This window comes from Oxyura jamaicensis, chromosome 2 (assembly GCF_011077185.1).
Source record: "Oxyura jamaicensis isolate SHBP4307 breed ruddy duck chromosome 2, BPBGC_Ojam_1.0, whole genome shotgun sequence".
In the NCBI taxonomy this organism is placed as follows: domain Eukaryota; kingdom Metazoa; phylum Chordata; class Aves; order Anseriformes; family Anatidae; genus Oxyura; species Oxyura jamaicensis.
Window position 1 is genome coordinate 44,901,180 of NC_048894.1, and position 26,848 is coordinate 44,928,027.

The 26,848-nt window shown below is 41.2% G+C and overlaps 1 protein-coding gene across 9 annotated transcripts in view; it reads left to right on the plus strand.

The window, feature by feature from the left end:
* NEK11 (NIMA related kinase 11) overlaps window positions 1–26,848 on the plus strand; it is a 117,384-nt gene that overhangs the window by 57,080 nt on the left and 33,456 nt on the right. For all 9 annotated transcript variants that reach the window (XM_035317040.1, XM_035317045.1, XM_035317047.1 and 6 more), the window contains one exon: window positions 22,482–22,606. In XM_035317040.1, the coding sequence (XP_035172931.1) occupies window positions 22,482–22,606 (125 nt within the window). The remainder of the gene's footprint in view (window positions 1–22,481; window positions 22,607–26,848) is intronic.

The window sequence follows — 26,848 nt, forward strand, 5'->3', positions numbered from 1 at the left end:
GCCCAATCCTTGGCCCAGTCCTGGGTTTGGTCTCTTCCAAGATGGCTGCGCTGGGAAGTGGGAAGTTTCCTTTCACACCTTGAGAAAATCAGGATGTTTTGCTCTTGAGGGGCTGCTCTCCCTGCACCTTGGTGAGACTGTGGGATCCGTACCTGGAGCTGCTCATCTTCCACTGCACAAAAACCCCAAGCAGCATTATAGGCTGGGAGATGAGTGGATGTAAAGCTGCTTGGCAGAGAATGACTTGGGACTATTGGTTTATAGTCGGCTGAACACGAGCCAGCATTGTGGTCAGGTGTCCTAGAAGTCCAACGGCATCCTGGCTTGTATAAGAAACAGTGTGGCCAGCAGAAGTAGGGAAGTGATTGTCCCCCTGTACTCTGCTCTGGTGAGGTCACACCTCAAGTACTGTGTTTCGTTTTGGGCCCCTCCCTACAAGACAGACATCGTGATCTTGGAGCGTATGCAGAGAAGGGCAATGAAGTTGGTGAGGAGACTGGAGAACAAGTCTTATGAGGAGTGGCTGAGGGAGCTGGGATAGTTCCGCCTGGAAAAGAGAAGGCTTCGGGGCGACCTTATAGCTCTCTATAGATACCTTAAAGGAGGCGGTAGCAAGATGGGGATTGGTCTGTTCTCCCACGTGCCTGGTGATAGGATGAGGGGGAATGGGCTAAAGTTGTGCCAGGGGAGGTTTGGAAATTAGGAAAATCTTCCTTACTGAAAGGGTTGTTGGGCATTGGAATGTGCTGCTGAGTCACCATCCCTGGAGGTCTTCAAAAGACGTTTAGATGTAGAGCTTAGGGATGTGGCTTAGTGGAGGACTTGTTAGTGTTAGGTCAGAGGTTGGACTAGATGATCTTGGAGGTCTCTTCCAACCTAGGTAATTCTGTGATTCTGTGGTTAATTGAACTCAAGAAGGGTCCAGTTTAACATGGGAGTGGGCAATGGTGAAAAGTTATGTGAATAGCAAGTTATGCTATTTTTGTTTCAGTGACCCAGGAGCCGAAGCTGTGCGTTGAGAACACACATTTTCAGAGCTGTTATCGTGGCTGCTCTTGGTGCTTTGCTAGAGAAATGCTGTCCACAGTGGCATCATTTCCCCACCACTTGCTTTCTTTCTGTAGAAAAAGTACAAGCGTCCTTTGCAACACTGAGTCCAGTGTGTGGCTGCCATATGTATCTACTCATACTTCCCCTTTCCTAAATAATTTGATCAGTTTAATATATTCTGGAAAGATCCCTCTGCTTCTCTGTGTAGAAAGGTGTTTCGGGGCCAAAATATTGCAGTGCTTTTGAACCTTCTTATTTCTGCCTTAGAATTACCTCTGGCTGTTTCATGCCAGCTTTGCAGGATGCATTACTCTATTGACTTGCAGCTTAAATATTGATTTTCCTTCCTTTGCTTACTCTCCTCATGATTTCATAAGCAGCATGGCAACATTAATACCTTCTGTGTAACACTTCTATAATATACTTCTGTATTTTTCATACCTTTTAACACTGGCCACTCACAGCATACCTGAACCCTCCTTCCTTAAGATGCTTCCCAGCTGTCATCCCCCAGTTTACAACAGATTATTTTTGTTTTAATGCTTGCACTCTGCTAGGACTCTGTTCTTTGAATTTTCCTTTTCCATGATTCCAGTTCTCAGGGTCATCCAGTGTATGTTGTTATAATATTCTGGTCTTTCTTTGTATTGGTGATTCATTCCAGCTTAGCTTCTGGAAAGTGGTTCTATACATACTGACTCCAGCAGAGCAGACCTCTCCCTTGCCAGCTTTGCTGTGTTGTTCCTGGTTACATAGATTTATATAACCTGTGTGTAAAGTGGTAACTGTATGTTTTAATTGTGTTAAGACACCTTTCCCAAGATGAAGAGTAAAAATGGCCTGGACCATAAAAGTTTGCTACTGTTACATAAACTGCTATGTGCAAGACCTGATGCAAACCATCTCCCACTGATTTAGTGTGCAAGCTAATTCCTCAATTATTTGCAGCTGCAGATTACAAATCATACCACCTAATCAACATGCCCTTCCCATATCCCATCTAGTAACAGCAAAACCACAGCTGATTAGTCAGTTCAGAGCTATGTAATTTGACACATAATATGTAGGTCCTTGAGGGATCAAGTAGGTATTCTAGTACCGGGAGCTTATTTCAGAGATGTCTGGCTAGTCTAAGCTAACTCTTTAGATTTCTATTTGAAACTTTTTCTGCACAGTGGTGTGTTGCTTCTGTGCCATTCCCACCCTTCTTGTCACCATCCTTACAGTGCTGGGAAGCATTTGAAGTGCTGATCTGCAGTGCTGGCTGAGCTTGCAAGGAAATCAAGTCTCCTCTCATAAAACATCAGCCAATATGTTAGGAAAACTCATAATCACAAAAGCATAGGGAATCCTCTTAGCATGCACTGCCAGCAGGGTAAGTAGGTATCCACAGTGGGTTATTAAGAAATATTTCTGTAAATCTTTGGGTTCTGGATCTTAGGAGGACCTGGTCCTAGGTTTTGCTACATTTTGCATGCTTGCTAGAGCAAAGGATTCTTCATGTCTGGGTAATTACTCTTCTGCACGTTGCAGATCTACTAAGAGTTTTTGCAGGTGGGTAGGTAACATTACTTGCAAAGGATTAAATATGTGCTTTACATTTCTATTTCTCTTAAGTTACTGTAATCATCTTTTTAAGTTTTGCACCTTTACTCAGACAATCTGGAGCAATAATGTTCCTTTCTTTTGTAGGAAGGCAGACAACAGAGTTGCTGAGAGTCACCTAGAAAAATTGCCATTCTAATTATTACTAACCATACTGAGTGAAGGGCTGAAGTGTGTTGAGTATATTATTAGAATAGTATATACTGTTCCTGTATTGTTTCAGCTAATTAGAGCACTGCCTCATTCCTCAGATATGCAAACCTTTGTAAATACAAACCAATGGAAAAACCATTGGAAGACCAATGGAAAATGGTCTTGGGGTGTCCCTGATGCCAGCACTAACAGCAGTCACCATTGTGAGACCATGCTGAAGACATTTGTTATTTGGGAACCAAATTTAAAATAAACTGTATTTGATAACTGGAGATATTCACTGAACTATAAACACAACTATGTATTATAGTTGTGTTTAATATTAATTGAAGAATGTTGGTGTCTACATCTTATTTATCCAGAAAGTTACGTAACTTTTATCATAAAAATAATTTAAAACTAAGGTGGACAGAGCAGTTAAGAATATATTGTACCAGTGGGAACAGTTTTCTTTTTCTCTAGATATCTTCCCATCTTTTCCATCTCCTGTTCTTCAAGTACAAGCAAAACACATAAAGGAGCTGAAGTAAATCTCAGGTTAAGATTGTACTCGGAGACATGGAGTCATTGTCAGTATTAAATGCAGATATGTGTGTCAAAAATATATGTGAATCCATTTACATATGATCTTTCATTTATTTAGAAGGAGTAGCATAAAATTGCTAATATTTTATAAATAAGTTCCCTTTGTGCTTTTTTTTTTTTTTGCTACATTTCTCCAGCTCATTTTTTTTGTTTTCTGAATATTAAAATGCGCATTCTGCAAATCATTAAAAATGTGTCAGGAAAAACCTGTATCTATATTTCCTATTTTTGTTCATACTTATCTAGGAAATTAGTCACACATCCTCTTTGACTGTCATCAAAAAGAAAAGCTACTTTGCAATGAATTAGGTGACAGCACATTTGTTTGTTTATTTTGTTTGTTTGTTTTCCTGTCTCTTGACCTGTTCCTTTGTAAAAAAAAAAAAAAAAAAAAAAAAGGATTTGGACTAGGATAGATACAGTAATGTAGTTTGGTTGTTGTTGTTGTTGTTGTTGTTTGTTTTGTTTTGTTTTTCTCTGAACATTGCTGTCTATCTTGTGAGTGCAAGTACTTTGTTTCAATAGTCGTCATGTGAGAATAATGACAAGGCAAATTATATCATAGGGCTGGACAACTAGATGTCACTTTTATATATTAGAAAGAAAAAAATGCTGTAAAGAAGAAGGATTGCCCATATTTAACTGCTCTTTTCCATGAAAGGTATTAAGTTCAGGTGGAATAAATGATTTATTTTCTGAAACATGAGGAAAAATTATCACCCAAAAGATAGAAGTACCCATAAGCTACACCCAGCCTTGATGTTATGGACAAATACGGTCAGTGCCTTCCTATGCCATCTAGAAGTCTGTTCCAGCTGGATGGGGTTCATTAGATGTTTAATGGTCCTTCTGACATGGCCTCCTTTTGAAGAGCTATTGGAAACATCACAAAATATCATGCATTATCATGCATTACTTTCTAATATAGCAATATACCTCATGATCATCCGCTGATTAACTTTGTTGAGCTCATAGTCTATTTTTCTGATAATACGAAAAATGTAATCAGATAAGCAGATGTCCATTTTCCCAGAGAACTGGGTATTGAGAAAAGGTTCTGGTGCCAAGGGTCATCTTTTCCAGGGATTTTTGTTGTACTGGTAGATCACTGCAGCTTTTCTCTGTGGGTTACCTCATGCTGGGCTGGGATGGAAAATTGCATCTCTGTCACTATATCATATTAATTATTTGTGTGCAATACCTTTTGCTTCAGTTGCAGGATTATCTAATGAAGCCACATTTTACAGCATAATTCCTCTCAACTCTGTATACAGCTTGATTCCCATTGGCTGGCTCTAAGTTTGCAGATGTATTTAATAAATAAGAAGGACTAGTTATGGGAATTTTATTTGTAAGCCAGAGAAATCTTTGTCAGAGTATGCACTATACTTATCCATGTGAGAAATTAATGTGGAAAATCTACAGTTTCTTAGTTTACTACACAGAAAATCCTCTAGGTAGAGAAGCTCAGTCTTGGCAGTGGCATGAAGCATAAAGAACAAGATATAATCCTGTTACACAACTGTAATAGCTAAATGTTCAAAGTTTCTGATTCAATTTCTACAGTAGAAGTTACCTTGAAATTGGCTGCAAATTCGTAAACTATATCTAAAAGTGCTCCCAGAAAGCTCAGTGCAATTACACATGCAACAAAAACTACCATTTCCTTATCTTTGATACTGATTTGGATCAATTTTTGCAGTTGAAAGATATTGGGCTGAAAGCTATCTCAGTTATCAGAATCCCATACTTTTTACAGGGGCTAAAGGAGTAATAAATTCAACAAGCTACAGTCTAACGGGCATGAAAAGTTAAAGCCACACACTGGCATTTGTGGCTAAATGTGCCACTTGATATTCGTATCAACTTCACAGCTGATAATACATGGTAAACTAGAGTGAGATTTTTTTTTAAGCATTCAAGAAATTATATATACTAATACATATCTATTTTTAAGGGCTTGTCCTCTTTGCACTTAAGTGACTAGAATGAAAAAGACCACACAGCAAAACAACACTGGACCCATGGGCAACCAACATAATATTATGTCTTGCATTTTTGGATCATCAGTACATTACTAGCTGGGACTTCACCTGCATTCGCATCCATTTCGTTCCCTTCTGTAAGAGTGCTAGTTCCACATAAACTACTCTTCTGCTCTTACTAGCCTTGTTTGTGTGTGGGAAGGAGTGAAGTTAAAGCAGCAAAATAGCTTAAACTAACTACTTGCTGTATTTAAAATATTTGTATAGAAAACAAAAAGAAAAGAAAAACTAAAGACATAAATTAAAGGGACATATCACACAATCCTTCTGGTTTGTACTCTACTCTTTTTATTTCTTTATACTCCAAAGATTATCATCATGTTAAATTCCTGACCTTAATATGTTGCAATATGTTACATCTGACAAACCCCTGATTTCATTAGGATTCTAAAATAGCTAAATACATTACAGTAATCGAATACAATTAGCAATGGAAATATAGAAATAGTGTAAGTTATGGACATATTGCTTTGAATTTCAAGTAGGTGAAGTTCAGCTGACTCTCAAGTAGGAAATGTTCACTCATTATAAATTATTATCATATTTTTCTGTTATTTTTGCAAGCTTTTCTGAACAATTGACAGGATTTTTTTCATCCTGTAAGATAAAAAGCATGAAATATTTCTGAATGCATCTTTAAGCATCTCTACACATACGTATATTTTAGGCTTTTAGAAAAATCACGTCTTGTTTTGTTTTTCAGTCTGGCAGGTCAAGATAGAGCAGAATAATATTTATCATAGGAAGCAGTAAGGACCTTTCTGCATTATTATTATTATTATTGCTGTTGTTGTTGCTGTAATATCCTTTGTAACCAGAAAGACTTGTCTCAAGAAGATAACATTGAAGTGACTTCTACTGTGGGTTATCCACTGGTCTCTTCTTCTGTGTGGTTACCCTACTTTGTGCAAAACCAGTAAACCTAGTAGCCCTAAAGGAAACAGCTTTTCTTGAGCTAGGAATTAAGGCTTGGATGAGTTTCTGCCATGGATCTCCTTTGTGAAGAAAGATGAAAAATTCTTCTATAATACTTGCTCAGAACCACTCTTGCAGCAGCTAGGCCAGAAAGCTGAATTTTGCATGTCAAAATTAAATTATGCAAATTAGGAAAAGCAAAAGGGGAATAAAAATAATTGGAGAAACTCATCTGAGACATAACGTGTATCTTTACTGGAGTCACAGCGAAGTGTGTTTATTCTTGAGGGATAATTTGTGCATACTGATTTACATTGCTGTTTCTTCAGTAGGAAGGTGAGGACCATAACCGCTAACGAGTAAATTAGCACACAAGAATAATATCATAGTAACTGTAAAAACACAGATCTGTGTTATAAGCAGGAATATTTCCAGAATCATAAGGCGTATTACCCAACTTGCTGAAATGGCACTATGAGATACTTGCTGAGAGAATCTTGCCCGTTTAGTTCTGAAATTTTCAGCTACCAGTCCTTCACTTGTTCTTTGCACATGGGGTGCCAAAACTCCTGCCACTCTCACAGGGTCTGAGAGTGTAGGCACACTGGGAGCATGCTCATCTGTCTCATGTTTTCATTGCTTGGTTTCACATTGAGATCCCACTTTGTCCCAGATTCAATTAAAGGAATAATAAATCTGATTTATTCTAGCAAGATTAAGGTTTAACAAAATTTGCAAGTTTTAGACACAAATAGGAAAAGGAATCTATACATTGCTTTTTTGTTTTTGTTTTTGTTTTTTTTTAGTTATTATTTTATTGACTGAATATTCTCCTATTCTCCTTGTCTAATTGGTTCTTCCCTAGAAGTATTGCCTTTGGAGAACTGATCTCTTGCTTTGGTTTTATTGCTTCCTATTTAAATCCTTTTTCCATGAGGGTAGCCATACAATTAAAGAACTATTATTGGAAATTTTTTGAAGTTTCAGCTGTCTAGCATTGCGGGTAATTTAGAAGCATCTTTGTAGAATAGCATTGTCCATTGTACGTAAAGGAGTGTTGTCCTCTTCTATGAACACTGAATATTTGGGGAAAACAAATCATGCTACTCTATAGTTCCTACTTTTTTTTTTTTTTTCTGTTTTCTTTTTCATATTGATTTCATTTGGCATTGATAAATAGAGCCTACCTCATAAGTTACCTTGGTCAATGACAACAGTTAAAATGATTCTGACTGAGACATTTCAAAGTCTGCACTGGAAGCCCCTTCATTCATTCCAAAGCCTTAAGTTAAAACCCATTTACAAAACACTGCATGAATTTAGGAAGGAGGCAAATGCTCCAAATTTGTATATGTACAAAATATTCTATACTAGATCCTATGGCAGATATTGTTACAATTTCAGTATTGTACCTTTGTTAGAAAGGTACTAGTTTTTGTTCCAAGTTGTTTTGCTTAGTGGGCGATACAACTCTACACCGCACTTTAGACTCCATGTCAAACGAAACGAAAATGAAGACATACCAGGCATTTACTTGCAAACAAAGCATCTGTGAACAGGATGGCATTGAAAAGCACTGCAGAAGGAATCCCAGTCTGCCCCCAGTTGTAGTATTCTGGCTCACTTATCAAACTAAACAGCATTTCTGGGAAGCTGGGCCAAATTATATGGTGACTGGAGCCAATTCCAAGTGAGTGAGAATTTGCTCTGAAATATACTGAATTAATTTGCAGTTTCTACTAGTTTAGCTTTGAGTGATGTACGTGTCTGTCAGACAACTAGCTGCAGGGAATGAGAAGGTGACAGCAATAAAGACTGAGTTTATATTCTCCTGCTATTTCATCTGCTTCATGGAGCAAATTGTACCCCTGCAATCTAGGAAAATACACTGAGTTTCACCAGTTAATTACATCTGGGTGTTGGGGGTCTCAGTATTTTCTTTGTAGATTTGCTTGGCTGCAGTCATTTACTTCTTTTTGTACATGTCCAACATATAATTTACATTAATACTTATACCCAAATTAAATGTATTTTACATGTATCTTTACTGCATCCAGAATCTCATGTGCACACTGCTTACACCAAGTTCTGATCTGAACTGTTCCATGTTTTCTACTCTCATTGTGAAAACAGTCCCATTTTATCTCTTGAAAATGGCATTCTTGAACTAAACCTTGGGGGGAAGGAAGTGGCTTCCTTAAGAGGCAGCTTTTTCTGTTAATACATGGACTCTTTCCTTCCCAGCACTGTCATCCCACCAAGAGAGAAAGTATCAGGCAATCTCTGCCAGATTCAACAGGAAAAATGAATTTTTATTTGAGAATAAGCTTTGACCAATCAAAAAGTTTGAAATAAAGCAAGGGCTAAGGTAGTTTTAAGCTGATGTTGTAAGGTAGCTTCATGGTAATTTTTCCTTTAATGTACAGCGCTTACTCTGTTTCTGCTGGACATTGTGCAACAGGAACAACCCTTAGAACAACCCTTGTGTAAAGCAACCCTCTTTGTGTGTAAAGGAAATGGCTTCCAGGACTCAGTAAGTGCTCCCTGTTATTGACTACGTCGTTATTTTACTTTTTCTCTTCATTCACCCATCAGAACTAAAAGGATTTCTGTATATCTGGAAAGCTTCTAGATTTGGTGAAATTTAAACTGTTCCTGAAAGGCAGTATGGCATCATTTCATTGTCACTGCCTGCCAAAGCTCCCTTTTCTGTAAGCATGACCATTAGAAAATTGGAAGGGAAAAAAAAAAAAACACTCAGAAAATTAAGGGAAAAATGTAATAAAACTAGGCTTTCTTCCTGTTCTTTTTTGTTAACAGCTCCTTTTAGCAACTCCTTTCTTTCTTTCATGCTCTGCCTGTGGATCTACAGATAAAATGACAAGATGTAGAAGGTTTGAGGAAAAGAGCTATGTTCTTGAAACAAAATATTTTTCCTGGAAATCTGATTTGGGTTTAAAAGAAAGTTGTTTTTTTGTTTTGTTTTGTTTGTTTTTTTTCCCCTATGGAAAAACACTTTGAAGTAATTACTTCATTTCTAACATCAGGTAATAGACGACTTCCACTCTGATTTATATTCTCTTTATCTCCATTTTTCCTAGACATTTCATAATAGCTAAATTTACTCAGTGAAGTCCACAGGTAAATCACACCTTTTCCTCTTTATAATGCTAAAAACAGAATCACAGAATAGTCTAGGTTGGAAGAGACCTCCAAGATCACCGAGTCCAACCTCCTACCTAACGCTAACAAGTCCTCCACTAAACCATATCCCTAAACTCTACATCTAAACGTCTTTTCAAGACCTCCAGGGATGGTGACTCAACCACTTCCCTGGGCAGCCTATTCCAGTGACTAACAACCCGTTCAGTAAAGAAGTTCTTCCTAATATCCAACCTAAACCTCCCCTGGCGCAATTTTAGCCCATTCCCCATTGTCCTGTCACCAGGCACGTGGGAGAACAGACCAACCCCCACCTCGCTACAGCCTCCTTTCAGGTACCTGTAGAGTGCAATAAGGTCACCCCTGAGCCTCCTCTTCTCCAGGCTAAACAGTCCCAGCTCCCTCAGCCGCTCCTCGTAAGACTTGTTCTCCAGACCCTTCACCAGCTTCATAGCCCTTCTCTGGACTCGCTCGAGCACCTCCATGTCCTTCTTGTAGCGAGGGGCCCAAAACTGAATGCAGTACTCGAGGTGCGGCCTCACCAGAGGCGAGTACAGGGGGACAATCACCTCCCTGGCCCTGCTGGCCACACTGTTTCTTATACAGGCCAGGATGCTGCTGGCCTTCTTGGCCGCCTGAGCACACTGCTGGCTCATATTCAGCCGACTATCAACCACTACTCCCAGGTCCTTCTCTGACAGGCAGCTGTCCAACCACTCATCTCCCAGCCTGTAGCGCTGTTTGGGGTTGTTGTGCCCCAGGTGCAGGACCTGGCACTTGGCCTTGTTGAACTTCATGCAGTTGACCTTGGCCCATCGGTCCAGCCTCTCCAGATCCTCCTGCAGAGCCTTCCTACCCTTGAGCATACGTATTAACATAAGTATTAAATATTAATGTTTAACTTTGGTTATATTTCTGGCTCTCATTTTAGAACAAATCATTTTTCATTACAGCTATGCTGTATATGGTTGTGTCAGAAGGTAGTTCTTTTAATGACTTCTATCACTAAAAAGTAATCCGTTTTGTGTTGAGTCAAAAGGATCATACAAGACATTTTGGGACACAAAAGTCCTGTTATATCCCTTAGTTCATTTCCTAATCAATACCTTTCCAAAGTCATTTTCAGCCTAGTTTAGTTGGACAGAAGCTTCGACTGACTTTCCAAGCAGTGAATCGTCAGATCTTAATAATGCATATCTTGTTTATAGCTGACCAATGGATGGCAATCCTGTTTAATGGAAGCTGTTAATGTTATCCCACACTAGGGAAAATAAAAAATCTGTGTAATCCTAAATTATAATAATGGAGTTATCTTATTTTTCCTAATCGAATGAGTATTGACCCTGAGCCCAGAGGGGCACAGAGCCCTTGCTCTCCTTCAGGATTATGAAAGTCATGTTGTTTTATATCTGTGTGTTTCATACCACTCCCCAAGTTACAATGCCTCAGCTCATTCTGTTTTCTTGTGAATGCTCTGTGATGAGCGATGTGCTATTCTGAAGAGCACATGTGTGTCAGAGTAGTACAATGCTTTTCTCCTTGCCTTACTGTCTGTGGTACTGTGCAGGCAGAGGAGTGTGGAGCTTGAACAAGAACTACTTTTTTCCTTAAGATCAGAAAGTGACTGCTGAGATAATCTAGTTTTTTCCAGGTGTGTGCTGAAGTTTGGGATTAAAAAAAAAAAAAAAGAAAAAAAAAAAAAAGTGAAATAGTCCTTAAGTGCCAAGTGTGCGTTCATTATTGTGAATACAAGTGGTGAAAATGAACGTGTGTTATACAAGTCTTTTTTTTTTTTCTTCTCTTCCCTCTTTATTTATTTATTTTTTTAGTAAAATAAAAGGGGCCTTACTTGTTGTCTTCTGCATGCACTGCAATGTGAGAATGCTGCATTAATACACCAATTACAAGTAAGACTTCAAAGCAAGAGAAAATTAAAGATATATATCAAATTTTAATCTCTTTGGAGAAAACCGTTGTTGTCGCCAAGATACTATGTTACATGGAGAAAGCTCTTGGTGGATTTAAACAAAATATTGCAAGTATTGCATTTCTTTGTTTTCTGCATAGCTTGTCTTCTTGGGAAATAGCTGGGCTTTTATGATCTTTAGATAATGGGGTTTTACCCTTCTTTCTACTACTATTAATGTCATGGTAATATATAGAAAGAAATCTAAAGGGGAAGGTTATTATTCAGAGCTTTTTTATTTTGAATATATAATACACTTTACAAATATTGAACCTCTCAATGCTATACCTAGCAGTATGTAAGCAATAGCTGAGTTTGTTCTGAATGGAGTGCTTTGTGAGGACATAAAAGGTGCCGTTGACTGTCTTTAGTGAAATATACAAAGCTAGATACAATGTCATGTATTTTCAGATACCAGCTGACAGATTGGGATCACGAATGTGAGGAAACAGCAATAGAGACCTTGCTTTGTGCTCCATCAGGAGTGTGTAAGTGGGCTGTATCAGAGGAAGAACAGGTGACCGAGGGACACCTATATTACAATGGTGTTGGGGCCATGTTTTATCTGACACATTATTACAATACTTTACACTGGCTGTTACTGCAGTGTTTGTTTTCCAAGGCTCTGTGAAGAAGGCCAAGCCCCTGACTACCATATGTATGCTGCACAGGGTGACTTTCCTGCATGGAAGGAATGGGTGGATTTGGACCTGTTGTTCTTGGGAAGATCAGGAGTGCTGTGTGAGCACGTGGGTCCAATGGGCTGCAGTTGGTGTCAGGACGTTCTGAAATACAATGCTGTACTCCTGGTCCCGTGTATCCTGGGTGCTGCAGCAGAAGTTTGGTTCCCTCTTTTGATATGATAGACTTGTGTTCATCTCACTAGCATCATTTATTAATTTAATTTAATTAATTAATTAATTAATTAATTAATTACTTTTTCCCCAGAGTTCCTTCCAGGCACACATAGATTTAATTTCTGTTTTGTGTCAGAGAGGACAGTCAAGGTCCTGGTCTTGGAGTCCACGCTAGGCTTTGCAAAAGTGCATAAATGAGTCAAACAGACCTTGCCCAAAGAACATTTTTGTTAAAGCTAGTCATACAAAAGCACAAACCAAGTTTTTTCCTTCTGTGATATATTGCTGAGATGTGGAGCTGTGCCAAGGACATTCATGAGATGGTGGCAGTAACCAGCTCTTTGCTGTTTGGCTAGTGGAAAGGGGAAGAGTTAAAATACTGAGAATCATGGGAAAACTCAGGTAGTAAATGTCCCAAAATATTGACTGCAGACGTGGAAATGTCAGCATATGGGACCCAGCCACCCCTAAAAGTGTCTTCCCTGAACCCAAACCCCAGCTCACTCAAGTTATCTGCACTTCACTAAAGGACTGAGAGAAGCATGTCATTATCGGGGGGTGAACTTGAATTTTACTAGGTTTCTTCACGCTGGCTCTAGCAGAGGTGAGTCAGTCTCAGTTGTTTCTTTGGTGCCTCACTCCGTGGAGCTATACTGCACCATGCTACAATGCTACGATATTCAGAAGGGTTCTGTGGGCAGCAAGCACAGACACAGCTCGCCGTGATGACTTTTGGTATCTGCTGTGCTAAAGCCGGCTTTTGTGTTCCTGAAATTCGTTCCTGATCCTGTCTCAGCTAAATAAGCTCTTCTGTATCCAAATTAATTCGGCAGACAACCAGAGCTGTTTCTCTGCATCTGTAGCATATGGGCAACTGGGAGCTGGCTCTACTTAGTAGAAAATGTTACACTGAACCATGTATTCTAAATGAGTATGTTGATGTTTTGAAAGTGCCTGCCTAAAAGATATATGTCATAGCAAAGAGAAGTTCTAGAGACACATAGTTATTAACTCCTAAGCTCCACTGAACACATTGTCTTTGTTGGAGAAATGTCACTTGAAACAGCCTCTGAATTGGGGGCAGGAAACATCTGTATCCTGGAGTATCTCTCGTGTTTGAACTAACATTTAAAATTGTGTTACTAAATTCAGATTAACTGGCCATCTTTGTGCAGCTGTCAAAACAATGTCAGAAATGGTATGGTGGTTTTACCGTGCTAGGCAACTGAACACCACAACTGCTCTCTCACTCCCCCTCCTCAGATGAGGAGGGGAAGAAGTAAAGGAAAGAACAACTCACGGGTTGAGATAAGGATAATTTAATTAAAGAGAAAAAATATTATTAAGGAAATATTATTATTAATTAAACAATTCAACTAAAGGGAAAAAAGGGAAAGGGGAAGGGGGGGAGGGGAAGGGAATAACTAAACAAAACAAGTAAAGGCTATGTGGAAGTGCACAGGAAAGAAATTGCTCTCTACTTCCCACAAATGAGTGATGCTTGACCACGTCCTTGAAGCAGGGCCTCAATGCACGTAGCCGGTGTTTGGGAGGAGGACAGACGTTTTCACAACGAGAGCCCACCCCTCCCCTCTTCTTCCTTTTTCCCCCTTTTATTGCTGAGTGTGACATCATATGGTATGGAATATCCCTTTGGTTGGTTTAGGTCAGCTGCCCTGATGATGTTTCTTTCTCACTTTTTTGCCCACCCCCTAGGAGGGTCAGAGAGAGTCCTGATGCTGTGCCAGCACTGCTCAGCAGCAGACACAACACCGGTGTGATACCACTGCTGTTCTAGCTACAAGTGCAGAGCGCAGCACTGTATGGGCTGCTGCAGGGAAAGTTAACATCCCAGCCAGACCCAGTACAACCTCCACCCCTTATTCCATAACATTTGTGTCACTCTCAGGTCCCCCATACTTTGGCATATTCTCATCATGATTGTTCCTTGTTCTTTAACACATTGATAGGTAGGTACATCTTTACATTCTATAGGCTCTCTCGGAAAATGTCCTTAAGAACTGTTGATGATTTAGTCTTCATCTGCCGAAGTGGTCACTCAGGGCAGGCGGAGTTCAATGCCTGGACGCCAGCACCAGCTTAGCTCAAGTCCTTGTTGCGCTTGCCCAGTTCCTTGCAAAGTTGACCTGTCGTTGATCTTGCAGCATCTTCCTACAACATATAACTTAGATTACAGATTAGTTTTCTCCCAAAGTTAGATCTCCTTGAGGCACACACCTGATATCCCCATCCTTCTGCATTACCACCATGTATACCCTGGTCTTTGGGTGAAGACAATCCCACGAGTGGGTTTGCCTTTTCCCAAGACACGAGCAACCCACACCGCCTTCCCCATCCACTTTCCTACATGCACTACAGGGACTTTAGCTCCCTTCACTGTGTGTAGGGGTTTTGTTTCGGCAGGACCAGCATGGCTCTCAGACCCCCTGTTATTAACTAGCCAAGTGGCTTCTGGTAGATTTATGTCCCATTGTTTCCATGTCCCAGCACCCAATGCTCTTAACATAGTCTTTAACAGTCCATTGTACCTTTCAACTTTCCCAGAGGCTTGTGGGTGATAAGGGATGTGATACACCCACTCAATACCATGCTTCTTGGCCCAGGAGGTGACCAAATTGTTTCGGAAATGACTCCCATTGTCAGACTCGATTCTCTCTGGTGTATCATGATGCCACAGCACTTGTCTTTCTAGGCCCAAGATAGTGTTTCGGGCCGTGGCATGGTTTACGGGGTATGTTTCCAGCCACCCAGTTGTTGCTTCAACCATGGTGAGTATGTACCGTTTGCCTTGGCAGGTTTGTGGGAGTGGTCCGATATAGTCAATTTGCCAGGCCTCTTCATATCAAAACCCTAGCCATCTGCCCCTGTTCCAGGGAGATTTTACCTTCATGGCTCTCTTGATTGCAGCACAGGTCTCACACTCAATGGGTAACCTGTGTGATGGCCTCAATGGTCAGGTCCACCCCTCAATCACAAGCCCATCTGTATGTGGCATCCTTCCCCAGATATCCTGATGTTTCATGGGCCCATCGAGCTACAAACAGCTCACCCTTACGTCCCCAGTCCAGGTCCACCTGAGCCACTTCAATTGCTGAAGCTCGATCTGCCTCTTTGTTGTTCTGATGTTCCTCAGATGTGCTTCTTGGGCATGTGGGCATCCACATGACGTACTTTTACATCCAGGTTTTCTACCCAGGCAGCAATATCTTGCTGCAGGGTAGCAGCCCAGATAGGTTTACCTCTGCACTGCCAGTTGCTCTGTTTCCATTGCTGCAGCCACCCCCACGGAGCATTTGCCACCATCCGTGAGTCAGTGTAGAGATACAGTACTGGCCATTTTTCTCTTTCGTCAATCTCTAGGGCTAGTTGTATGCCTTTTACATCTGCATACTTACTCGACTCGCCTTCCCCTTCCATGGCCTCCACAACTCGTCGTGTGGGACTCCACACAGCAGCTTTACATTTCCGATGGCTCCTTACCACACAGCAGGATCTGTGAGTGAACAACACATACTGCTTTCTGTCTTCTGGCAACTCATTATATGGTGGTCCCTCTTCAGCACAGGTTACCTCTTCTGTCGGAACTCTGAAATCTCTGCCTTCTGGCCAGTCCATGGTCTCTTCCAGGATTCCTGGGCGATTAGGTTTTCCCATTCGAGCCCGCTGTGTAAATAATGCTATCCACTTGCTACACATAGCATCAGTCACATGGTGTGTAGTGGGGATTTTCCCTTTGAACATCCAATGTAACACAGGTAGCCTTGGTGCCAAGAGGAGCTGTGCTTCTGTACCCACAACTTCTGAAGCAGCTTGAACACCCTCGTATGCTGTTAGTATCTCTTTTTCAGTTGGGGTGTAATTGGCTTCTGATCCTCAATAGCCCCCGCTCCAGAACCCCAGAGGTCGACCTCGAGTTTCTTCTGGGGTCTTCTGCCAGAGGCTCCAGGTGAGGCCATGCTCCCCAGCTGCAGTGTAAAGTATGTTTTGCACAGCTGGTCTGATATGGACAGGCCCAAGGGCTACTGCACGAGCTATTTCTTGTTTGATTTGTTCAAAGGCCTGTTGTTGCTCAGGGCCACACTCGAAATAGTTTCTCTTTCGAGTCACTCGATATAGAGGACTCACAAGCTGACTATAGCCTGGAACATGCATTCTCCAGAATCCCACAAGGCCTAGGAAAGCTTGTGTTTCCTTTTTGCTAGTTGGCGGAGACATTGCCGTTATTTTGTTGATCACATCCATCGGAATATGGCGATGTCTATCCTGCCATTTTACTCCCAGGAACTGGATTTCCTGTGCAGGTCCCTTGACCTTACTCTGTTTAATGGCAAAACCAGCTTTCAGAATTTGGATTACTTTTTTCCCTTTCTCAAAAACTTTTTCTGCTGTGTTGCCCCACACAAGCATGTCATCAATGTACTGCAGGTGTTCAGGAGCTCCCCCTTGTTCCAGTGCAGACTGGATCAGTCCATGGCAAATGGTAGGGCTGTGTTTCCACCCCTGGGGCAGTGGATTCCAGGCGTATTGGATGCCCCTCCAAGTGAAAGCAAACTGTGGCCTGCATGCTGCTGCCAAAGACATGGAGAAAAATGCATTAGCGATATCAATTGTGGCGTACCACTTGGCTGCCTTTGACTCTAGTTCGTACTGAAGTTCTAGCATGTCCGGCACTGCAGCACTCAGCGATGGCGTGACTTCGTTCAGGCCACGATAGTCCACCGTTAGCCACCACTCGCCGTTAGACTTTCACACTGGCCATATAGGACTATTAAAGGGTGAGCGAGTCTTGCTGATCACTCCTTGACTCTCCAGCCGATGAACCAACTCATGGATGGGAATCAGGGAGTCTCGGTTGGTGCGATATTGCTGTCGGTGCACCGTTGTCATAGCGATTGGTACCTGCTGTTCTTCAACCTTCAGCAATCCTACAACGGAGGGGTCTTCTGAAAGGCCAGGTAGGGTAGACAGCTGCCTAATATCTGTGCTCAAAGCAGCTATGCCAAAAGCCCACTGGTACCCTTTTGGATCCTTGAAGTACCCTCTCTTGAGGTGGTCTATGTCAAGGACGCATGGAGCCTCTGGGCCAGTCACAATGGGGTGCTTTTGCCACTCATTCCCAGTTAGACTCACTTCAGCTTCCAATACAGTTAGCTGTTGGGATCCCTTTATCACTCCAGAGATACGGATAGGTTCTGTCCCTTGGTAGCCTGATGGCATTAAAGTACATTGTGCACCACTGTCCACTAGAGCTTTGTATTCTTGTGGTTCCAATGTGCCAGGCCATTGGATCCACACAGTCCAATAAATCTCTCTCTGCCTGGCCAGAGGCAGGGCCCCTCTAGTCCTGGTTGGAGCATCTGCCACTTAATTCTTGCAAATGAGAAGCTGAGGTCCCTTCATCAGGGTCAAGAATAACATCAGCTCTTCTACTGCCTCTGGAGAACTGCCCAACAGAAACTGGAGCAGCGTTTTTCTTAGGGCCCCCTCTTCTTGCTGCTATATTTCCTTTCAGTTCATGTACCCGAGCAGCTAGGGTTGAAGTAGGTACACCATCCCATTTCCTCACATCTTCCCCATAGTCATGCAGATAAAACCACAAGGTGCCACGTGGTGTGCGTCTTGGGTACTCTCTCTCTTGAGCAGGAAAATACTGATTCTCAGTGGCTGAAATATCACTCCGTCTGGATGAGGAGGGATATGCTCGTTCTACAAGGTGGTCAGGTCTTTCAGACGGTTTCTCCACAGCTGAGACACAGGCCCATAGTGGAGCAGAGAGATTGTCTTCATATTTTTTAAGCTGGCAGGACAGATTATACACTGTTGGCCCCATCCCCTCATCCCAATTAAATATTGCCAGCATACTGGCATGTGATGATGGTGCACTCCGCACCAATTTACGCCACATGGATGTTGTGCATTGGACTTCATCGGGATCTTTAGGTGTCTGGGCATTGTCCAAATCACTGTAAATCATCTCCAGCACAGCTAATTCCCTCAGTTGCTGGAGACCTTTACCCATAGTGGCCCACTTGCCTACTTGATATACAATGTCTTCCTTATGGGGATACCTTTCTTTCACAGCTGCCAGGAGTCGCCTCCAGAGGCTGAGAACCTGTGTCCCTCTCCCAATTCCTTTATCAATTACCATTTCTCTGGAGAGGGATCCCAACTGCTTGGCTTCATTGCCTTCTAATTGTAGGCTATTGGCCCCTGTGTCCCAGCATCAAAGCAGCCAGGTGAGGATGTGTTCACCTGGGTGTCGACCATAATCCTTTCGTATTTCTTGCAACTCGCTCAGGGTTAGGGATTGAGTGGTTTCTGATTTGTTTATGATTTCCATCTCTTCCTCCTGCTGTTTTTGTGATGGCTCTGTTTTAGAGGTGCCTGCCTCTTCCCCTTCTCCCTCCTTCTTAGGAGAGGCTTCTTCCCTTACTAAACGAGCTGACTTCCATTTCCATTGTTTTGACTTGACTGTGGGGGCGACTGATACCATAGTCAGTTGGTCCTCTGGGTCAGCCACAGCATGTGTTATCTGGTCATCAGATTCAGAGACATTCTCCCTCTCTTCAAGGTGCTGGATGATGTTAAACAGTGTTTGGTAGGAGTAAGCCAGGACCCAGCACAATGCTGCAAGCTGTCGTTCTCCGGCATTGTCAGGGTCAGGGCATACGACTCTCAAACATTCTATCAGGTTTTTAGGATTTTGCACTTGTTCAGGGGTGAAGTTCAAAACTACTGGGGGAGACACCCGTGACAGGTACCTGCCTATATCCTCCCACACACCTTGCCACCCGCCACAAGGCTGTTTCAGGACAGATTGCCGGGTAAGCTTTCTAAACAATCGACTAATCTTAGAGAGAAGAGGAGACCCGTTATGCAGAATTAGAAATAGCAATATATGGGTTACACATGGATATTCAAAATACTCAAAAACTGTTGTAATTAGCCCACTGTGAAAGAAGGAGAAGGTACCATTCCTGATATTATTCATAAACTGACTTCCAGATGAGGAAAGAAAGGCAGTGTAATTCTGAATATTCTCTAAAAGATAGTTTCCACGAGACCCAAATGATAACAGTGCAGAGCCTGAGTGCCAGATTAAACTCAAGGCCAGTGCTTGGCAGCACAGCGAGTTTAAAAAAACGAACACAGATTGTAGCACATTCTCGGATCGGATATAGAGGAGAAAGGAGAATATGACTCGGATTGCATGACACATGATCAAACAAGCCAATATTAACAGGACACTGAACATGGTGACTAGCAAGTAAGTGTGTTAGTTGTAAGACTTTTAATCAATTCTATTGTTATCTCAACCCTTTGAGCCCCACGTTGGGTGCCAAAAAGGACTGTGGTGGTTTTACCGTGCTAGGCAACTGAACACCACAACTGTTCTCTCACTCCCCCTCCTCAGATGAGGAGGGGAAGAAGTAAAGGAAAGAACAACTCATGGGTTGAGATAAGGATAATTTAATTAAGAAAAAAAATATTATTAAGGAAATACTATTATTAATTAAACAATTCAACTAAAGGGAAAAAAGGGAAAGGGGAAGAGGGAGGGGGGGAAGGGAATAACTAAACAAAACAAGTAAAGGCTATGTGGAAGTGCACAGGAAAGAAATTACTCTCTACTTCCCACAAATGAGCGATGCTTGACCACGTCCTTGAAGCAGGGCCTCAACGCACGTAGCCGGTGTTCAGGAGGAGGACAGGCGTTTTCACAACGAGAGCCCACCCCTCCCCTCTTCTTCCTTTTTCCACCTTTTATTGCGAGTGTGACATCATATGGTATGGAATATCCCTTTGGTTGGTTTAGGTCAGCTGCCCTGCTGATGTTTCTTTCTCACTTTTTTGCCCACCCCCTAGGAGGGTCAGAGAGAGTCCTGATGCTGTGCCAGCACTTCTCAGCAGCAGACACAACACCGGTGTGATACACTGCTGTTCTAACTCCAAGTGCAGAGCGCAGCACTGTATGGGCTGCTGCAGGGAAAGTTAACATCCCAGCCAGACCCAGTACAAATGGTAAAATGAGAAATTCTGGAAAGGATGCAGAAGCTGGTGTGGAAGTGGGCTTCGGACAGTGACAGCCCCTCCATGTAGTTGGGGCACTCAGAAACAACTCAGAAACAACTCAGAAAACACTGGTGTAGTCCAGTGCTTGCATTATAATAACTAAGCTGATTCATATGTTTGTGAATACTTATACACACACAGATAGCATGCAGATGAACCTAATAATATTATAGTGATCACAGGAATGACAGTGTCCCTGAAAGAAAGAAAAATAAATGTTTACTCTGTCTGGAAATGGAGACATATCTTCATTTAGTAGTGTTCTTTCCATGCTGAAAATGAATGATATTTGAGGGTTTTCTTGTTGTTTGTTTGTTTGTTTGTTTAGGATGAAATTTTAGGCTTTTCTGTCAAATTGAATTTCAGAGAACTCAATTAGATGCAATAGTAAATGCTTTCTTTTGTGGGAAAAGTTTTTTTTGGGGGGGGTTGGGGGAGATTCCTATGGAAGCACAAGTTATCTTTTTTTTTTTTTTCTTATTAGAAATTGTGGCAATGGAGAATGGAGCTTGTACAAATGTTCTAAAACATAGAAAACTAAGTAAAAATGTGTCAGCATTTTGGAGGTAGATCAAATTTATAAAGAAAGGAAGTATTTTTGAAAATACTCCGGAGACAGTAAATAATAGCAGAGATAATATCTCAGCAGGAGAACTTCAACCACCTAGTGCTGCAGATAAATACATTTTCTCCCTTTTTTACTTTTCCCCTGAGTTTCTTATGCCTTAAAGAATAGAATCATTCCTCATGCCTAATATCCATGGGCATCTTTAATTGTATTCACTTGTTTAAATACTTTGGTTGTTGTTGTTTGTTTGTTTTCTTTTTATCCATGTGAAATGAGTAAAAAGAATATATTAAACATTCTTAATTTTTATGACATATTGTTTGAATTTAATTGATTTCAATGCAGTAATATTTAAGGTAAATCAGTTTTCATTTCTTTAAAGAGGTAGACAATTGGGAGAATGGGAGAAGTCAGCATGAGCTAATGTTAAGAGTGATTTATGATAGGTTAATACTAGATTGTTTTTGTCTTCAATTAACATTTACTGTAATAAAATTAGCCAAGGACAAAAAGTGTTGTACCTAGGCTTGGATGTAAATCATCTTGAAAATAACTCAGTAGGGAAGTGAGGAAGCGTATTCCCCTGCACAAATGCTGAAGTTGATGGGACAGTTGCTGAGCCAGGCTTCCCCAAGTTCTGATCTCATCTCTGCCACTGACCTGTGCTTCCCATGGGCAGCCCTCTGCATTGCAGTTCTCTATCTAGAAAAACAGGGAACCTGCTGTTAATTCTGATAGTCACCACAGTCCAGCCTATGCTTAAAACTGAACAACTGCTTAAGGGCTTTTGCTGAGAAAGGGCAGCTTGCTGAAGCAGGTGCAATCAGACCTCAAGTTATTTTACTAACTCATTTCTTATGGAGCCAGGGATGCTCAAAGATTTCTCCTGGAGCAGAGAAGAAGTGGTGTCTTTCATGCTGTGATTAATATATTGAGTTTTAATAACAGTTGTTGGGCTTCAGAGGGTCATTGTCTATTTTAATATTGCACTCACTGCTATTTCTATAACTTCTCAAGTGATAGTAATAAATTGAGTGAGCATGACAGCTAGATGTATGGAGCTTGACTTTTCACTACTTTCTTTCATTTTTTAATGTTTTTGTATTCGAAGAGTTTGGCAAGACATGCAGATTTTCTCACTTGTAAATTTAAACTTTTGTTTTCTTTGAGGTTGAATTATAGGATCCCCTGAGGTCCTTTCCAGCCTGAATTATTCTATGGTTTAGTGATTTCAGCCCAAAATCAATATAGATTCTTTGAGGACATTAATTTAAATATGAGGATCTGACCTTTTGGCAGAGACAGCTTTAGTACTGCTTATCATGTCATCAGATCACATTTTAAGCTGAGAAACTATCAAATGATTTCAATTACAGAATGCATTGTTAGTGACATAACATTGGTGATATAAAATCCATTGCATCTTTCTAAGGTTATGCATATAGTCTGTCAATATACTATAAACTCTTAATTGCCTTTAGAGATCCCTGAAGACCCACAAATTGCAGAAGAATACTATAATGATGAGTTTGAATCCTGTTCAGAAAGCAGTGAAGAGGAGGAGGATGTGGAAGCATCACAGACTGTCTCTAAGACAAATCACCAGGTGTGTGTGACCTTTAGGAAAACAGTATACATTTGATGCTCATTTTCTGAGGAAAAACAAAACTACTTCCAAAATTTTGTCTTAGTGATTCAAATCCAAGATTTTGTCCACTGGGGGACAATGCAGTCATTGGTCCCAGCCAACATGGGTTTATGAGGGGTAGGTCCTGCCTAACTAATTTGATTTCCTTTTATGATAAGATCACCCATCTAGTCGATCAAGGGAAACCAGCTGATGTGATCTTTTTGGTCTTCAGCAAGGCTTTTGACACGGTTTCCCATAGGATCCTACTGGACAAACTGTCCAGCATACAACTTAACAAAAACATCATACGATGGGTAAGCAATTGGCTAACGGGCAGGGCTCAAAGGGTTGTGGTAAATGGGGCCACATCTGGTTGGTGGATGGTCACTAGTGGGGTCCCTCAAGGCTCCATTTTAGGGCCAGTCCTCTTCAATGTTTTTATAAATGATTTGGATGTAGGACTAGAAGGTGTTTTGAGCAAATTTGCCGACGACACCAAACTTGGAGGAATTGTGGACTCGGATGAGGGTGGAAAGGCCTTGCAGAGAGGTCTGGACAGATTGGAGAGCTGTCCACATGAAGTTTAACAAAAGCAAGTGACGGGTCCTGCACCTGGGACGGGGCAACCCTGGCTATACGTACAGACTGGGCAACGAGACGCTGGAGAACAGCCCCGCAGAGAGGGATCTGGGGGTTGTGGTTGACAGGAAGTTGAATATGAGCCAACAGTGTTCCCTGGCAGCCAGGAGGGACAACCATATCCTGGGGTGCATCAAGCACGGCATTGGTAGTTGATCAAGGGAAGGGATTGTCCAGCTCTACTCTGCACTGGTGCAGCCTCACCTCGAGTGCAGTTCTGGGCACCACAGTATAAAAAGGATGTGAAACTATTGGAGAGTGTCCAGAGGAGGGCTACAAAGATGGTGATGGGCCTAGAGGGGAAGACGTATGAGGAGCGGCTGAGGTCACTGGGCCTGTTCAGCCTGGAGAAGAGGAGGCTGAGGGGAGAACTTATCACAGTCTACAACTTCCTCGCGAGGGGGAGTGGATAGGCAGGCGACCTATTCTCCGTAAACACCAGTGATAGGACCTGTGGGAATGGGGTTAAGCTGAAGCAGGGGAAGTTTAGGCTGAACATCAGGAAGAGGTTCTTCACCAAGAGAGTGGTTGCACACTGGAACAGGCTCCCCAGTGAAGTAGTCACTGCACCGAACCTGTCTGAATTTAAGAAGCAATTGGACTGTGCACTTAGTCACATGGTCTAAACTTTTGGGTAGACCTGTGTGGTGCCAGGAGTTGGATTCGATGATCCTTATGGGTCCCTTCCAACTCGGGATATTCAATGATTCTATGATTTTATGATTCTATGATTCTAGTGACATTACTGAAATTTTCTTTTGTCAGGAATATGTGTGTATAGTAGTATCATTAATTAATGATGTGAGTATGCATATGTATAATTAATCTGAGACATTGATGAAAAAGATGCTTGCATTCCTTCAAGATTAACAATAATGCTCCTATAATTGCCTTAGGGTGGATTGTTGTCAGTAACTTCTTTGTGGCCATCATACGCTCTGAGTGGGTTTCTCATATGTAATGTTAGCTATGTGCTGTTTAAGTTAAAGCTGAAAGAATACTTCAAGTGTAAGACCTAAATTCCAGATTTATTTCCTGGGGATGGATAGGCACCGGTAGATGCCACTTCTTCCAGCCTGTATTAGACATATTATCTAGCATGAGCTTAAACAATGGCAAGTCTTGACCAGCATATCTGTAGACTTACCCAAAAACCGTAGAAAGTGTAAATAAAAAGAAAACTTATTATTGAAAGGCTTAAAGAAGCTTTATCAGGTGAGGCTGCCACAAGAAAGTCTTAGGGATTGCAGTTTGTACGATGCTGAAGATGATTGGAAAAGGCACCTAATTTAGATCTGATCAGAATGAACCAAGATGAATCTTTCTTCAGTGATCAAGTCTCAGTGAAATCAATGAACCAAAATGCCCAAGTCAGTTCTGAAAATCGATCTTCCTAAGGCATTCAGGAACAATTAATTTCTACCCTGTGTCATCAACGTAAGGCATTGTGTACAGTGCTTCTGAACAGTACTGTCTACTTTTGCTTAGGATCACAAATGTTAGCCTGAATTAATGTGTGAAAAATGTCAGGAGAGTACAATGGTTTTTACATTTTATGGAACCAACCAAATTGCTAAAACCTCTTCATTAGATTATAAATAACTTACAATATTGTTTGAAATTTGTGAGCTAATAGGTTTTTTAAGTTTCTTGTAGTTTTAAAGCAGAAATTAAATGCTTATGTGCTAAATCAGAATGCTACTTTTACCACAGTGGCAGGGAATCCTGAAATTCTCTCAACCAATTAATCTTGAAGTTTATTCATAGACAGTCTCATGCAATCTAGAAATGTCCTCCTAGCTTTCAAACTAAACACATAACAGCCTTTAACAGTTAATACAGTAGTAATATAAACAAATAGTTGTAAGTCATTGGAATATCTAAGGCAGTGCTTTGTTACAATTTACTGGGTCTGTGTTTACTCACAACGCATAGACATACAAACACTCTGTTGCCAGAAAAATCAACCATAATGTACTCTTGAAAAGAAATTATTGCTCACTTTTATCAGACTTCTTTTTTTTTTAATTTCTATTTTAGAATGACTTTTAAAATTTTCATTCAGATTTCATTGACGATATAATTAAGTGTCAATCAATACTGCTTTTGAACACGCAGACTGCTGCCTAGAATTAATGAAGGGCAGAAGGTAAAAATAGATTTCTCAATAATGCAGAATAAATTAGGTGTTGGCAGCCAGATTTGAACAGCAACGTTCTGTCATTTTGTAGTGATTCAGAATACCTTGGTTACAAGAACTGATGCTGTGTGTTGGAAGAGCTGTCCCACTGACATCTCTTGCCAGGATCCAGTCCCTACAGGCTGTGTGGCTTTGCTTTACCAGCAGTCCATGTGCACATAATCATTACCCCTCTGCAAATTGGCCTGCACAGACTGACTGGAAAGCACACCCCCTCTGAGTATTTGCCTTTCAGGACTTCCTCCATCAAAGAAGCATAGTCTGTCTTTGTTTTCACTCATATTGACCAGCACCTTAGATAAGACAGGACTGTGTTTGCAGGTATTGACACAATCACCTTTTCTTTTTCTTGGGAAGTGAGCAGAATTTTCAATTTTCTCTTTCTTGAGTGAAAAATTCTGAAATGAGCGTGAAGGCAAAGCAGGCTGAACTTAGCTATGCACCTACATCTGACCTAACTGAATATGAAGTTTGTACAGTTAGGGGAAATAAACATTTTAGGGAATAATATTATCTTGGCAAAAACCTCTAATGTATGGGTCAGATGGAATATGCTGGGAGGTACCTCTTTCTCTCTGGTGATTGTAAAGGGATCTACAGTTATTAGCATGCATGGGACATCTTCATTCTGGATGTCAACAGTTATGCGAGATGAATCCCACTCAAAGGTAGGTGGTATCATGCTCAACAATAATAATAAGCTTCAAAACCTACCAAAATAGATTTGATCTTGTGAGTATATAGCAGGGGATTGCTTCAGCAGTCATCCTCTTAATACCAAAACTCCTACACCTATTTCTATGATAGGATTCATACTCTTTAACTCTTTCTTCGAAAATACTTCTATAAATTAAGCTTTTGGAGGATTGTGTGAATAAAGAAGTCATTCCACTGCATTGCAGGGTAACGACTTGTAAGGTGTTTACCATCCTAATTTGTGCAAACCTCTCAATTTTCCAATGCCAAGATTGAATCACTAGTTACTTTTGTGCAGAGTCAGTGCAGAAAGTCTGCCTCTAGTAGTATTCCATGGAGACTCCATTACTTCAAACAAAAAATAAAGACTGCAGTGACCCTATGCAGTAGCATAGGGTCACAGAAAGTCAACTAATTGAACAACACAATGGGGTGCGTAATGTAGAAGGGGATCTGAGCTATGTATTCCAGATACATTAAGTTCCCATGGTTTTCAAGACAGAAAGAGAAATAGTGGTCTTACTTGCGAATCAACTCCTCTTCAGTTAAGAAGATAAGAGTCATGCACTCCATTAGTGTAATTTAAAGCTTTAGGATGGGAGCTGACACAGCTACTTTCCCTTTGTTGATAACTTCTCAATACAGTCCATGTGCTCTCAGCTGCATTGCCCACTTGTAGATGT